Below are 16,926 nucleotides of genomic sequence, written 5' to 3' on the forward strand. Positions count from 1 at the left end.
TTTGATGGGTAAGTGGAAATTACACAGAAATCATTAATTTGTATAAGAAAATAGGACTATCGTATGAAATTTATCCATTTAAGATAAAAATGTTTACTTCAAAATTTTAATCTAAATTCATTTTTATAATCATAAAATGTTGAATCACACTGAAATAGTATATGCTTAGAAAATCCTGTTGTCTCTCAGCTAAAGTTTAGAGAAAGCAGCTCTTTAGTGCTTCAACAATACATATACTCAGGCAACTTCATGGACAAAGAAATATTGTATTCTCCTAGGGGAAATAAAGGAGCTGTTTATTAGGGCTATGGTTAAAATGTAATAATTCATTCTAGTTGAGCCCTGTGAAAAATGTCATCAAAATATCATTTTCTTTGCCAGATATTCTGGATGCCTTAATATCATTTAAATACAGAATAAAAGACAAGCTCTGATCAGAGCAGAAGTACAACGCCAAAATGAACCAAAAGCAAACGTCGTTCCAACAAAGAAACAAAAAAGAATTTCACACAGTCCTGAGACCCAGGGAATGCACACTTCTGGTTTAGCACAGAACATCTGGCAAACTTCAACTTCCCAAAGCCTCCAGAAAAAAAAAGAAACTCCCTGTTACCTCACACATTGTGGTTAAAGAAGAGGAAAATAGAAAAAAAATTATATTCAAGCACGTAAGAATCAGAAAGAACAATTTCATAGAAATCACAATTTCACAGAAATCACAATTTCACAGAAATCACACATGGGCTTCAATTTTAGAGAAAGTCCATATAAAACCATCATAAGTTTAAAATAATTGATATAGTAAGAAAGTTGTTCTTTATTTTTTGAAAAGCATATTCATAAATATGACTTTCATGAAAATACTACTAAATATTAGTATTTTGGATAAAAATATTCAGTAATAGAAGACATTGGGACTTTTAGTTTATGATCAAAGTAACAGCTTTAATGTGAATATTTTTCAATTGTATTAAAGCATTTGAAAAGAGTGTAATTTTGGTCTTCATCTTACAATAGTGTCAACTGAATGCTATATGCAACATGCTTTAGTTATATTGTTAGATGTATTTCTTTTTCTCTTTTCCCTCCTCTTTTCATGAGCTATTTAAAGTTATTTATGCAAACAACTGGTATAAAATAGCTCAGAGCTTTGACCAACTGCAGTATTAATACCAAAACCACCCCCCAAAACCTACGATCTTAATATTTTCCTGAGAATGTTTTCACTGTATAACTCCAAGTGAAAGATGCGAAATAAAAAGAAAACACTTTAGCAGGAAGCCTACAGTGGTTGTTACAACTGTGGGGTTTTGTCTCTGCCCTGCAACCCGGCCACAGGAGTGGTGGGTAGGTAGGTAGGTCGGTCAACAATCACAACCTAAAATGAGAAAGCTAAAGCTCTAGGAAAACAACATATTTCCAAATGTCTGTAGTTGTGACTACGTAGATTAGAAACAACAGCAGGTAAGATCATGCATTAGGTATTATTTTCACAAGAAAAATAAAGAGAAAATACACAGTAGCTTCTTTAGTAAAAGACAAAATTCCAAATGACCAGAAGGCAGCTTTTTGGACTGATGCAGTTATGTTGTCACAAATAGTTTTATATTCAATTCAACTGTGTAGACTTAGTTAACCACATGAATAATCACTCCATAGCTTTAGGCCTGGATGCAAAAAGTGCAATATATTAAAATGGTACAGGCTTAAAAGAAGAGTCCAGTAGAAGCCTCTTTACAAACTGGCCCTTGTTTTTTTTTTTCAGATATGGATACTCAACTATAAAACCATTATTTTTTGTACTGAAGACTAAAAATTAAAACCACCACCATAATTAACAAAATGTATACTCTTTAAATGTACAAGGCGGGCAGCCTCTTATAACTGAAAACACAATTTTACTTGAAAACTTTAGCTGACAGAGATTATTCACACTTGGTGAAATGACAAATTCACCACCTCATTTTTAGATTAAAGTCTTCAATCTAACCACAATACTGAAATCTTTGATGTGTACAATATTTGAAATGTGTTTATTATCTAATGTGAAATGTACTGAATATTTTTTGAACTATACTTCTACCAGAGTGTTACAAAAAGAAAACCAATTCCAAAATACCTACATAAAATACTGCCAACTTGAAGGTAAAAAGCAGGAAACATTGTAGAATTTAAAACACTTTGTATTTTGCTAGTGAATGTGATTTTCCTTCAAAATTGTGCCTCCCTAATTATATTTGAGTTCTCATTTATTTTTTAATGATTTTATTTATTCATTTTTTAGAGAGAGAGGAAGGGAGGGAGAAAGAGTGGGACAGAAACATCAATATATGATCATTTCTCACACACCCCACACTGCCCAGACATGTGCCCCGACTGGGAATTGAACAGGCAACTCTTTTGTTCGCAGGCCGGTGCTCAATCTACTGAGCCACAGCAACCAGGGAACTGAGCTCTTGTTTAAATTGGTTTCCTTCTCTGGCACTAGTTGGTTTACTCGGACAAGTTAGTTAAGCTCTCTGAGCCTTAGTTAGTTTCCTCATCTGTTAACAGGAACGCCTTCCTCACAGGATTGCTATAATTGTATGATGTGAGGCCTGCAAAGTGGCACAAGGCAGCACTCGGTAAATGGTAATTGTGATCAGTGGTTGCCTGACTGTGGGAGAAGGTCACTCTAAAATGGACTATCAATAGGTAGAAACCAGCCTGAATTTCAAACTGTGCTTTGGGTAATTCACAAACTAAGTACTTCACAAAGTGCATTGGTCCCAGAACCGCTACTTAAAAATCACTTCATCCAAAGCACTGGACCTTTTCTACCTTTATCACAGGACCACCCTGATAATCAAATAAGATCGCAGATGTATAAATACTTCACAAACTAGACAGCATCTCATGATTGTAGTGTACAGAGAGAATGCTCAAACTCAGTAAATTATGTACCGCCCAATTCTGAAAATTTTCTCAGAGTTCTTGGTGGAGCCTTCCTTAGATGCTGATGGCTAATTGTGAGGTTCTAAGGAAAATCTCTTCTTCTATTCACAGGCATAAGAGACCCCAGCTTTTCTCAAGAATCATATCCTTCCAAACACATTAGTATATAGAATAGTTTTTATATTTGTAGAAAGGGTGAAATGGAGAAATCATGGTATAGAAAAATTCCATTGGCAGTGAAGACATTCCCTATAAAGTTCACTATCATGAACAATTTTTAAAAAGGTTTTATTTATTTATCTTTAGAGAGAGGGGAAGGGAAGGAGAAAGAGAAAGAAACATCAATGTGTAGTTGCCTCTCACACACTCCCAGCTGGAGACCTGGCTCGTAACCCCGGCATGTGGCCTGACTGGGAATCGAACCAGTGACTCTTTGGTTTGATGCCCATGCTCAATCCACTGAGCTGCACCAGCCAGGACTATAACAAGCAATTTTAAGGATAAGGTTGGAACACTGCTTTTTTTATTATGTACCTAAATAGTGTTTAGTCAATGGTATTTATCCATAAACTGTTTTGTAAGAACAGTTTACAAAACTGGTGGTAAGTTCTGTAACTTAAAGTTTGTAAGAATTTCAACATGTTTGTCTCAGTGTGCAACTATTTAATAGAAATATCCTAGCAGTTACCAAATCTTATTGTTTAAATGTACCAAGAATTCTTCTTGGCATAAAAATTCCTGTTTATTAAACAGTGATACAGGAAGAACTTATTTACATTTCAAGCACTACCAACATACATCATTTATGACAAAAAAAGAGGCAAGCACTCCATAAGAAATGCTCAATCACTGTCAATCACACACACTAAAATATACATAAACCAAAGCAAGCCGTGTGAACTATATTAAATTCAGCTAAACACAGAACTGCCAACAGAGCAAACAAAAAACAAATAATTACCAGTGACTCACAGACATATTACACAATACACAAAATAACTTGTAAAGGTGTAACCATGGAAACCTGATAACCTAAATTCAGTGCCTTAAAATTTTCCATTTATTTAAACACCGTGTAAATGATGTCTTTACAAAGTTTAATTATTTCAAAAGTAGTCAAAGCTTATCTTTGTTATCTGATCATTGATCAAAATAGTTTCAAATATAAATTAGCTGTCTTTAAAATTATTCAAGGACCAATTTAATGAAAGCACGATAAAAATGTCAAACCCTTTTTCTAATTTTTCAGCAAACTGTTATTTTCACAACCACTGATTAACAATTGAAAAACTCAACTATATACAATAAATCCTATAATAGTCAAATATTAAACCATACTTTGACATAAAGACTTTCAAAACTTACACTGTTGCATGCAACCACCCCACTTCCTCTAATTAGCAACTAAAGCTATTAGCTGTTTCAGTTTATAGGTTATTTTCATTGACAATTACCATTTGAATAGTTTAATATTTAATGCCATAGTCAGTCCTAATGTCTTATAATTTATTTCATAAGCAACATAAGTAAAACATTATTTTTTAGTTTACTGGCTCCCACACTCAAGATGTAATGTTCAGTGTGTATTTCATTATGTAGATGAGCAATGGATGTTGTTTGACATGATTTAAATGGGTCAACAGTATTTTCCTAGTCACATTAATCATTCAGACAGCTAGAATGAAAAAAAAGGCCCTGAAAACTAAAACTAGAGAATCTATTCACACAAATGACACTCACCACTGGTGGGTTATCTAGGATGTGGTTAAGGAGAAGGAAGAGTTGCAGACTTTGAACACATGTTTCATTATTTATTCAGAAACCACTTCAAGATCCTAGCTCCATTTTCAGAATCCAAGTGAACACCCACAGGGACAGATTTCTGAGATATCAAAATGTAACTTTTTTAAAAAAAGCATTAGATGGAAATCTGTAAAAAAAACTTTTTCATTTGAGAAGGAAGAATAAAATTTGGGGAGCCCAGCTCCAATGATGCTGGGTCCCAAGGGCAGGGTCAGACGTATGGTATCTATAAAAACATATGGCAGCACAGATGAGGACACAGCCCTCACTCTGCACAATTATGCTGACTTCCTGCTGAGGGCTCCTAGAAAGTGAAGAGGAGAAGGGGAACAAGAAAAAGCAGAACCCACCCTTAAAAAGAGCTGCCGGTCACCTGGATCCAGCCCTGAGTCAACCAGAAAGAATCTGACGAGGAACGTGGAGAGCAACAGATGTGAACTCACAAACAGCAGCTCCACAGTTTTCTTTTTTTGGCCTTGTCATAACTGACTTTACATTGGGTCTGATCGAGAGATGATTTGGTCTACCACTCAGCATGCCAGAGTACTATTCTGCACAACCATCCTACCACTCTGTTCCTTATGATTCAGGTGTGTTCTAAAAAGTATGGAAGTGACATACAGTCACACCCTACCCAAGGGAAGCTCTTTAGTGGGTCTTTGGCAGCCGTGAAGACAGTGTCTAGCATTAACTTTTTCATTCTGAAAAAGACCCACTTCTTTGGATCTTTTATCCCTCAGAAGGATAACCTTCTGAAAGGTCATCCTCTTAGTGGATGTGCTCTGCCCTCTCCTGAAACCACAAAGAATGAGCCAGAGTTCATGAGAAGCCTGTGTTTTGTTTTCCTTATTATGAAAATGGTACATATGTGGTATTAGATATTTTTATAACATTGATGAAAAAGCAGAAATAGCAAATAATAAAAAAAACAGCAAAAGTCTTCCTCGATTGATTACTGCTGACATTCAGCAAATACATTTTAGAACATTTCTCTATGTACCTACTAATTATACTGTTATTATATTTTTATAGAATATTAATTTCACATTTTAAACATATTCTATCTATACATGTAGTTTTATTAAATGGCTATTTTAAAAGCAATTAATTTATCTCCATATGGAAGATATGTCTAATTTATCTCCGTATCTTCCATATGTCTAAATATGGAAGACATCCTTCTCTAACAAAACAATATAGATCTACATGCTCCTTTTTAGGCCTCTTGGGTTGCTTTAGTGGTTTCACAGTATTCCTTTTATGGATGGGTCACATGGTACTTTATTTAACCAATGATCAGCATTTAGGTAGGAGGTTTTATTAGTTCTTTTCCTTGCATAATATACTTTTTACAAATACAGCTGCACATATGACCAATTATTCTTTTTAGTTTAAATTTCTAAAAGTAGAATTCTCTGGGTTAAGAAGCGTGCAAAATTTTGACATATTTGCAAAGCTGTTCTCCACAAAATAGCAATTTATATTCCCATGGTACTTATTTGCCTACATCCTCACCAATATTATTGCTAGTCTCATAAATGAAAAATGGTATCTCACTTTTACTTATTTTTCTTTAGATATTGCTGAGGTTGAAGATCTTTCCCTTTATTTATGTATTCATGCTCTTTTGTGATTCTCCATTTAGGCCTCTTGGTGTTTTAAAAAATTTCATATTAAGTTTCTTGGGGTGACACTGGTCAATGGGATCATATGGTTTCACGTGCACATTTCCACAATACAAGATTTGTATATCATACTGCAGACTTTGGGTTGTTTTTGCTTGACTAATTCTTAAGACTACTCTGAGAATCTATGTACTATGTTGTTGCAAGTGTTTTTTCAGTTTGCCATTTGCATTTCAACCATATTTAAAGTGTTTTGGCCATACAATTAATTAGGTTTACACTGAATATATGGGTTAATCTAGGGACAATATAACACTTTACAATGTTTAGTTATTTTTATTTAAGATGAGATTTCTCCACATTTGCTGCAGTATTTGTAATAACCTTCTATAGAGATCAAATGCTTTCTTTATAAAGGTCCTGCACATTTCTTATTATTTGCTTATTCCTAGGTATTTTATATTCTTGGTTACTTTATAAATGGAATGTTTTCCACTAAACTTTCTGCCTAAATATAGGGCAGTAATCTTAAACTTATTTTTCTTTAGCTCAAAAAATTGAAGTATGATACTTTAGTGTCATATTTTTATGTTCCTTAATATATAAAAATAAAACATACATACAGACTCTCACTTTTTTCATTAGAAAAGGAGTTAAGACTAACTGGGGTTAACTACACTTTCCTGTCCATCACAGCCAACTCACCCTCTTATCTGGTCTCTCCCAAATATTATTCTGAAGTGCTGGACTCGGGGGGCTAACAGGTGCTAAAATGCCAATAAACTAAAGGCACCAAAAAGAGAAGGACATACTGGTGGCAGGGGTTGATATTTAAATTATTTCCAAAACTTGATGACCTATTCATGGGGGGAGAAAGGAGAATCAGAACATTTTTAGATTTATTATTCTATACTTATTTATCTAAATTTACAGTCTAGTCTTTGTCAGCCTTACGAACAAGGACTCTGTATGACACTAGTTCCTACAGTCCTCTTGTACTCAATTTGATTTGCCCCAGAAAGAGCAATAAATCTTAAAGTTGTAGAAGGGCTAGGGGGATCCTCTCTCTATTGCTCCCTTTGAGCAAATGCTCTCCTGATGTATTTTTCTCCATGAGTTTCATGATACTACTACTAAATCCACCTTCAAGCTTAGAGTCACCATGCTATACAGTTGACAGAAAAAAAAGTACTTTTTTGTGTGTTACAAATATCTGATCTACAGACAATAACATGAAAGAATTTATTACACCCTTTTCCCTACTTTTTCCTATATTTGAATTTTTAATAAAAAAAGTTTTAAAAGTATTTGATCCAGCACTAAGAAACTATCTTTTCTAAAGAATTCTGAGAAGTATAGGTAATGGAAGGTTTATTTGAAATCTGGGATGCTGTTTATACATGAAAAAACAAAGCATTTAAAATGAGCATTGACCTGCAGTTGCTCCTGGGCTGTAAGCTAGGAATGCCCAGGGTTAGTGCTTCTTGATGGTGGAACTATAAAGTTATTTACACATTTCTAATTTGCAGTTCACAACCACAGCAGTAATCTGAGGGCCCAGAGTTTTAGTTGCTCATATACCATGTGAGTCAAACTCTTAAAAGTGCACTAGAGCACAAGGCTGGACATTTAGTTTCTGAGTGCAGTGTGATGTAAGTTTAGATCCCAGCTGGAATCTAAAAGAGTGTTTTGGGCTTGTTCATCATGACAAAGTACAGAGACGCGGGAAGTCTTCCCAGAAGTTCAACAATGGATGTGTTGAAGAGCACAGCAGAGTGAGGGAAGGTCTATTTCTACTTTTGTGTTATAAATCCTGAGGCAGCAAGTAGATTTTTGCATTAAAAAAATCTACCAGGTAGGTATTTTGGGAATAATGTGTATCCAATAGGAAGGCTACAAATCCATAAAGGAGGTTGCAGTGGACTGACATGGGCAGAATTCACACTTATACCTAAAGTTTCATTATTACCAAGCCCACCCTGCCCTAGGTTTGCCAGCACTAGATGACTCTCATGGAGCAATCTGAAGAAGACTGGCAATATTTGGTTTTGGTGACTGCTAACTTCAGACCTCATAAATATTATGTAACTCTAGTTGTTTTGCCTCTAGCCAACCAGCCTGACTGCAATTTTCAGCCACAAGTGGCAAACTGACATTGAGAATTTATGAGCTTTACCATATTAGTAATGCACATTTCCTTTGAATTATTCTAGCTTGTAGCCTGAAGCAGATTATAATTATCATTCCTTTTGCCACACAAGTCTGAAGATCTACAAGTGGTTCAGATAGCTACATTAATATGTTTCAATGTTTTAGGTAGACTGGTAAATAAAAGCTCATATGTGACAGATGAAAAGCAGATGATTTTTTTTGTATTGCTAGAATTTTTTTATCTATCTTAGCTAATTAAAATTTGGTCTCAGTCACAGTGTGTCTATGATTCCCTAACTCATTAGAGATGTTTTTCACTTTACTATCAAAACAACAATTGCATATTGTACACTATGCTTGAAGCAGAATATTCGGGTAGGTGATCTATACTATAGATAAAGTTGGTTCTACACTAAGATAAATATGTGGAATTAGCTGTTTGGAAAGCATTTTCTTATATAAACAATGTGGCTAAATTCTCAGGCTACCCTATTTGCCCATGATTTAAGTGAAATACTACACATCTGTAATGATAACAAAAAGCTAGGAAACATTCAGCTGCAAGCACCTAGTCTTTCAGCTACATTATGTGCTAACTGAGCTAGCCTGGGATTGTTGCTGCCATTTACAATAGGGTTTCTTACAGAACAGGGGATCCACATTGTTGGGCAATTAGGAAAAGTGAGAAGTCCACTCTACTGCCTTCTACTTCCCATTTTCAGCCTCCTTCTCTCTACTGGAAAGTGGATGGAGGCTGAGCAGCACTGAAAGCACTAGAGAGAAGAGGACAAGGTGAAGTCTCATCCCTTCTTATAAAACCTGTACCAGTTTCAGAGCCAGGATTCTCAGATTGTTTCAACTTTTTCCAACTTCTAGAGCAAGTGAAAAAAAATCAAGTCTGTTTTGAAGTTCAAGCAACCCCTCTTACCTAATCTTTAACACCAGAGTGAACGTCTCATGTCCCAGTGCAGCCACCCTGATGGGAAACACAGAGGCTCTGCAGGACCAATATCACTCCACTCAGACTTCACCAACACAGGCAGGAGGTGTAGTTCATAATTGTTCAGAACTTAAATGGAGGCAGTGTAACTGAACTGTCTGGCTTCAGTTCTGGCTCTAAGATTTACTAGCCGTCAACCTTTAACAAGTTATTTAACCATTCTGTGCCTTAGTTTCTTCATTTGTTAAAAATGGGAAAATAGAAAATTGTTGTAAGGATTAAATAAATTCCTAGAGATTAAGTATTTGTTTAGCATGGCAGCTGGCATACAGAGATCAATAAGTTAAGCTATTACTAAATACAGGTTTAATATCACTATGAATGAAAAAGGTACTATTTTCCATTGTAACTATTCAATATTTTGCAAGAGATACTTGCAAATCTGTTTTTGCTTAAATTTTTCCGTACTAAGATTAGCAACCATTGGTGGATGGTAATCATAATAGTAGTAATAGTAATTACTACTCTAATAGTAATTTTCTATTTATGATTTAGCATTTTTAAAATTAAATTTATTGTGTGACATTGGTTAATAAGATTATATGTTTTTAAATTACTTAATTTTATTGTATTTTTTCCATTACTATTTAGTTCCCTTATATCCCTCACTTCCCTGCAATCATGAAATCATCCCACTGTTGTCCACATCCATGAGCCCTGTTTTGTTTTTGCTCAATCTCTATACCTCTTACCCCTGCCTTAAGCTGTCATCCTGCTTGCTGAGTCTGCCTCTATTTTGTTTGTTAGTTCAGTTTGTTCATCAGATTCCACAAATGAGTGAAATCATATCATATTTGTCTTTCTCTGATTGGTTTATTTCACTCAGCACGTTCTCCAGGTCCATCCATACTGTCGCAAAGGATAAAACTTTCTTCTTTTTTACAACTGAATAGTATTCCATTGTCTAAATGTCCCACAGTTGTTTTATCCACTCATCTACTGATGGATATTTGGGCTGCTTCCGTATCTTGGTGATTGAAAACAATGCTGCAATGAACATTGGGGTGCTTATGTTCTTTCAAATTAGTATTTTGTGTTCCTTTGGATATATTCCCAGAAATGGGATTGCTAGATCAAAAGGCAGATTCATTTTAGTTTTTTGAGGTATCTCCATACTGCTTTCCACAGTGGCTGCACGAATCTGCATTCTCACCAATGCAAAAGGGTTCCCCTTTCTCCAACATCCTCACCAGCACTTGTTGTTTGTTGGTTTATTGATTATAGCCATCCTGACAGGTGTGAGATGGCATCTCATTGTAGTTTTAATTTGTGTTTCTCTGATGATTAGTGGCATGGAGCATCTTTTCATATGTCTGTTGGCCATCTGTATGTCCTCTTTGCAGAAGTGTCTATTCAGATCCTTTGCCTATTTTTTAATTGGGCTGTTGGTTTTATTGGTGTTGAATTTTATACATTGTAGATATTAACTCCTTATCAGATGTATCAGTGAATATGTTCTCCCATTCTGTGCACTGTCTTTTTATTTTGTTGGTGTTTTCCTATGCTGTGCAAAAACTTTTTGATGTAGTCCCATTTGTTCATTTTTTCTCTTGTTTCCCTTGCCTAGGCAGATATATCGTAATATATTGCTATGAGCTATGTGTGAGGTTTCACTACTTGTGTTTTCTTCTAGGATTTTTATGGTTTGGGGTCTAAGATTTAAGTCTTTGAGTCATTTTGAATTTATTCTGGTGTGTGGTATAAGAAGGTGGTCTAGTTTAATTTTTATGTATATATCTGTCGAATTTTCCCAACACCATTTATTGAATAAACTACCATTAGCCCATTGTATGTGCTTGCTTCCTCTGTTGAATATTAATTGACTATAAAGGTGTGGATTTATTTCTGGGCCTCTGTTTTGTTCCACTGATCTATGTGCCTGTTTTTATGGCAGTACCATGCTGTTTTGACTATTATGGCCTTATAATATGGATTGAAATGAGGTAGCATGATTCCTCCAACTTTGTTCTTCTTTCTCAGGATTGCAGTTGCTATGCAGGACCTTTTGTGGTGCCATATAAATTTTAAAATACTTGTTCTAGTTCTGTGAAATATATTCTTGGAATCTTGATAGGAATTGTGTTGAATCTATAGGTTGATTTGGGTAGTATGGACATTCTGATGATGTTAATTCTTCCTATTTTTAAAATTAAATTCACTGGTGTGACATTGGTTAATAAGATATTACTTTCAAGTGTACAATATTATATCAGCTGTATATTGCATTGCATACTCATTACTTAAAGGTTAGTCTCCTTCTGTCACCATATACATATGTGATCTCCCTTACCCTCTTTTTAATTGACTTTTATATATCAATATGGGCTTGTGGATAGTTATTCTTTTCTTTGGATTATAATCCAATTCTGCCATTGTTTTGTTGTTCAAACTCTTTCAGGTTGGTTTCTGTGCCCCTTTCAATATGCTTCATGTTCTGTCCCTTTGTTTTTAGCATCCCTCATTTTCTGGTATCACAAGATGCTCTATACTCATCTTGTATTTCCTCTGCCCAATCTTGAAACCAATCCAAGGATCCCTAGTTCTTTTTACTGCAGAATGGTATTTAGAAACAAAGATATGAGCACTAAGTGTGCTGACAGCTACTGGGAAAATTACTGATTCTATTTCCTTCGGTGAAGTGAGTTAGGAGATATAAGCATACACAAGTATCTATATTTCTCTTCTTTTTTTGCTGGATTTGGAAGCTCTTTACTTATTTACTTTGTAATATTCAATATTATTTTTTATTAGTTTCAGGTGTTCAGCACAGTGGTTGGACAATTATATAGTTTACAAAGTGGTCCCCCTGCTGTTTCCAGTATCTGCCTGGTACCATACCATGCATAGTTATTACAATATTATTGACCATATTCCCTATGCTATACTTTATATCCCTGTGACTATTCTGTAACTACCAATTTGTAGTTCTTACTCTCTTCACCTTTTTCACCCAGTTCCCCAACTCTCCTCCCCTCTGATAACCATCAGTCTGTTCTCTGTATCTATGAGCCTGTTTCTATTTTATTTGTGCATTTATTTGGTTATTTAGATTCCACACAAAAGTGAAATCATACAGTATTTGAGTTTCTCTGACTGGCTTATTTCATGCATTATACCTCTCTGTCTATCCATGCTGTCCCAAATGGCAAGATTTCATTCTTTTTTATAACTAAGTCATATTCCACTTTATACACTATGTACCACCATTTTATCTTCCTGTCTATTAAAAAACATTTTTTAATAGACAGGCGGCAAGGAGAGAGAGGGAAACATTGATCAGCTGCCTCCTACACACATCCAGACTGTGGGGAGAACCTGCAATCCAGGCACATGTCCTGACAGGGAATCAAACCTGCAACCCCAGGTGTATGGGATGACACTCCAACCAACTGAACCACCCAGCCAGGGCTCCACTTGTCTACTGATGAGCACTCAGGTTGCTTCCATAGCTTGGCTAATGTAAGTAACAATGTAATGAATATAGGGATGCATATGTTCTTTCAAATTAGTGTTTTTGGTTTCTTCAGATACATACCCAAAAGTGGAATTGCTAGATCATAAGGCAGTTCCATTTTTAATTTTTTGAGGAACTTCCATACTGTTTTCCATACTGGCTGCCCCAATCTGCATTCTCACCAACAGTGCACCAGGGTTCCCTTTCTCCACATGTTCACCAATTCTTGTTTGTTGATTTACTGATGATAGTCATTCTGACAAATATGAGGTGATATCTCATTGTGGTTTCAATTTGCATTTTTCTGATGATTAGTGATGTTGAGCATCTTCTCATATGTCCATTGGCCAACTATATGTCCTCTTTGGAAAAGTGTCTATTCAGGTCCTCTGCACATTTTTAATTGGATTACTTGGTTTTTTGATATTGAATTGAATGAGTTCTTGATAAATTTGGGATGCTAGCCCTTTATTGGATGTGCCGTTGGCAAATAATTTCTCCCATTCAGTAGGCTGTCATTTTGTTGATGGTTTCCTTTGCTGTGCAAAACTTTTTAGTTTGATGTAGTCTCATTTGTTTATTTTTTTAAGATTTTATTAATTTATTTTTAGAGACAGGGGGAGGGAGGGAAAAAGAGAGAAACATTGATGTAGAGAGAAACATAGATTGGTTGCCTCTCGTATGTGCCTCAACCAGGGACCAAACCTGCAATCCAGGCACGTACCCTGACCTGGGGCTGAACTGGTGAGCTTTCAATTTGTGGGACAATGCCCAACCAACCAAGCCCCTCCAGTCAGGGCTTATTTTTACTTTTGATTCCCTTGCATAGGACACAGAAAAGATATTGCTAAGAGAAATGTCAGAGATTTTACTGCCTCTGTTTTCTTCTCGGAGTTTTATGGTTTCAGGTCGTACATTTCAGTCTTTAATCCATTTTGAGTTTATTCTTGTATCTGGTGTGAGGAGGCTATCTAGTTTCACTTGTTTTGCATGTTATCTGTTCAATTCCAGAGCTTTTAAATTGATATAATGTATATTAGACAACACTACAGCTTGCTGAAGCATAAAAAGCTACCAAAATTTTTTAATCATTTTTTAAATTTTTTAAGTATAGCTGACATACATTATATCAGTTTCAAGTGTACACCCCAGTAATTAGACATTATATAACTTACTAAATGATCATCCTAATAAATCCTGTACCTGATATCATACATAGTTATTAGAATATTATTGACTATATTCCCTATGCTGTGCTTTATATCCCTGTGACTAGGAAAACTATAGCCTTCAGAAACTTTATCATAATCATAATCATCATAATAATATAACTGGTATGTTTGTAGCAGTTTACAAAATAACTTCATACATATTATTTAATTTGGTACAAAAACCTGTGTCAGGTAAATTGGGAAAGTACCATTGTACTTATTTTATAGGGGAAACCCCCTGAGACTCAAGAAGGTTAAGGAATTTTCCCAAGATCACAAAAATCACAAGTGGCAAATCTAGATTTTGAACCTAAGTCTATTTTTAAAAACCTTTTTATTTGTAGAAAATTTCAAACATAAACCAAAATAGACATATTACTATAACAAACTGCCATGTACCCATCATCCAGTTTCAACAATTATCCACTTATACCGACCTTGTTTCATCTATAAGCGTCCTCCCCTCCCATTGAGTTATTTGAAGCCAATCTCAGATATGTCATTTCATCTGTAAATGTTTAGTATGCGTATCTCAAAGGTAAAAACTCCTTTTAATTATTTAACAATAGAACATCATCACATCAAAAAATTAACAGCAATTCCTTAATATTATCAAATATTTGGACAGTCTTCATACTCTTTTGTTATATATATATATATATTTAATTTTTTCATTAAACAAATGATTAAAATAAAATTCAAAAAGGCCTACATATTGCATTTGACTGACATGTCTCTTATGCCCGTTTTAATCAATTCCTCTCTCCTCCTGAAATGCCTTTCTTTGTTCCTAGCATCTCCCACATTCTGGATTCACTAGTTATATCTCAGTGGTGACATTTAACACGTTTTTCTTATATTTTCCTATAACTTGATATTAAACCTAGGGAGGTGTTTTGATTCAAGTCCAGTTTTGTTTTTTGTTTTGGCAAGAATATTTACTAGATGGAGGTATGCTCTGACAGCTGTCTCTTCTTCTGTGATATCAGTAACAATTTATGGTCAGTGCCTCAATCCATTAACTCATTAGGGGTTTGCCAAGTGGTAGTATTTTATCAGACCTCTTTTATTTATTGGCAGGAATAATTCTATAAAGAGAAAACTTTATGCCCTGCCTGGTGTGGCTCAGTGGATTGAGCACTGGCCTGCGAACCAAAGGGTGGCCAGTTCGATTTCCAGTCAGGGTCCATGCCTTGGTTACGGGCCAGGTCCCCAGTAAGAAGCACAGAAGAGGCAACCACATATTGATGTTTCTCTCCATCTCTTTCTCCCTTCCCTACCCTTTCCATAAAAATAAATGTTTAAAAATTTAAAAAAAAATTTTTCTTTTATCAAACTGTTTGGTCAATCTGAGGTTGAGTTCATACAGGAAACCAAGCTAAGGGCTTGATTCTTTTGTTTATTTAACCGGTTTTCAGAATAGTTAAAATTTAAAGCTTTAAACAACAAATTCAATGTTCTTAATCAGAAATTAAATAAAATTTCTATCTGAAAGATTTGATCCAAAATATTATCTATTTCTGTGTAAATAATTTTTATGTAAAAGACCGAGTCAGTGAAACTTAATTTCACTTTGAAGTAAAAACACTGGTCAGAATTCAGTAAAACAGAAACACTTCACTAATTTTTATCATAAAGTAAAACATTAATCACCCAGATTTAATAAATCACGTATCTTCTCCACCCTTTTCTTCTCATACTTTCATTTTGGGGGTGGGGTGGGGCTGGAAGAATAGCAGTAACAAGAAAGACAAGACTGCAATTTTAAGGGGGCAAAAACCCAACTCCAAATGGATTTTTCTTTAAGAAAGAAACCCAAAACCAAAAGAAAACAGGTAAAATTAGCTATTGGAAATTATGGCCATGTGAATCAACCCTTGCTCTCCACATCTGGCAGCACTTAGCTCCCCGAGGGCACGCTTGGTGCCCTAGGGCACCGTTACACATGTTTGACCAGCAGGGCAACAACAAAGGACACAGAGGCTATAAAAAGAGGCAGCAGGTAACCATCAGGCTGGCCAAATGGCTGAGGCACTTTGACAAAACACACAATGAAGCAACTGGTTATTCCCATGACTGAAAAGTCAACGAGGGAGGGCTTTATTTTAGGATTCTTTAAGTCACTGAGTTACTTCCTTGTTTTAATCAGGTCCACAAATTCTCCCTTTTCCTTCAGACATTCAGTGAGTAACATCAGAGACAAGCTACATAAAGCCACCTTTATAAAGCCAGCTTGTCTCCTTGCCAAAAACCCATCTGAGCATCCAACTAGACTGTTTTCTGGACTCTGCCCCCAGACTGTGGAGGAAGTGAAGGTGCCAAGTTATTCTGCAAACACTTCAGCACTATACTCAGAAAGAGACAAAGTATTGATGAATGAGATGATCTATCTTATTATATTCATTCTGGAACTTAGATGAGTATATAGTACTTTTAGTTTTAAATATGGCTCCCACCTAAGTAGACACTGCGTGGTTTTGAAGTAGGGGCTTTGCCTTTCCCACAGCCTAAAGCCCTCTTTTGGAGCTGTTGGTAGTGGAGTGTCTCCCTACTCTCCCTCCATGAATCCTTACCCTCCTCTTTAAGAAGACTATTAAAACATACCAACTCATTCTTCCTAATATAACACAAGAATTTTAGTGAAACACAAGAACACTAACTTCTATTAAACTAAGGCTTTACGGGGAGAGTCCCTTAACCCAAGGGAATGATTCTAGTAGTTGAAAATTTTATGTTCCAAACAGGTTG

At 35.4% G+C, this 16,926-nt stretch overlaps 1 protein-coding gene across 2 annotated transcripts in view; it reads right to left on the minus strand.

The window, feature by feature from the left end:
• Nucleotides 1–16,926, minus strand: part of METAP1D (methionyl aminopeptidase type 1D, mitochondrial) — a 76,402-nt gene that overhangs the window by 27,245 nt on the left and 32,231 nt on the right. The window contains exon 1 of one of the 2 annotated variants that reach the window (XM_028508765.2): nucleotides 5,359–5,437. The exons of the other annotated variant lie outside the window; for it this stretch is intronic. Coding sequence (XP_028364566.1) covers nucleotides 5,359–5,437 — 79 coding nt within the window. Of the gene's footprint in view, nucleotides 1–5,358; nucleotides 5,438–16,926 lie in introns of those variants that run through there. 2 annotated transcript variants of the gene reach the window in all.

The sequence above is a fragment of the Phyllostomus discolor genome, chromosome 4 (genome assembly GCF_004126475.2).
Source record: "Phyllostomus discolor isolate MPI-MPIP mPhyDis1 chromosome 4, mPhyDis1.pri.v3, whole genome shotgun sequence".
Taxonomy (NCBI): domain Eukaryota; kingdom Metazoa; phylum Chordata; class Mammalia; order Chiroptera; family Phyllostomidae; genus Phyllostomus; species Phyllostomus discolor.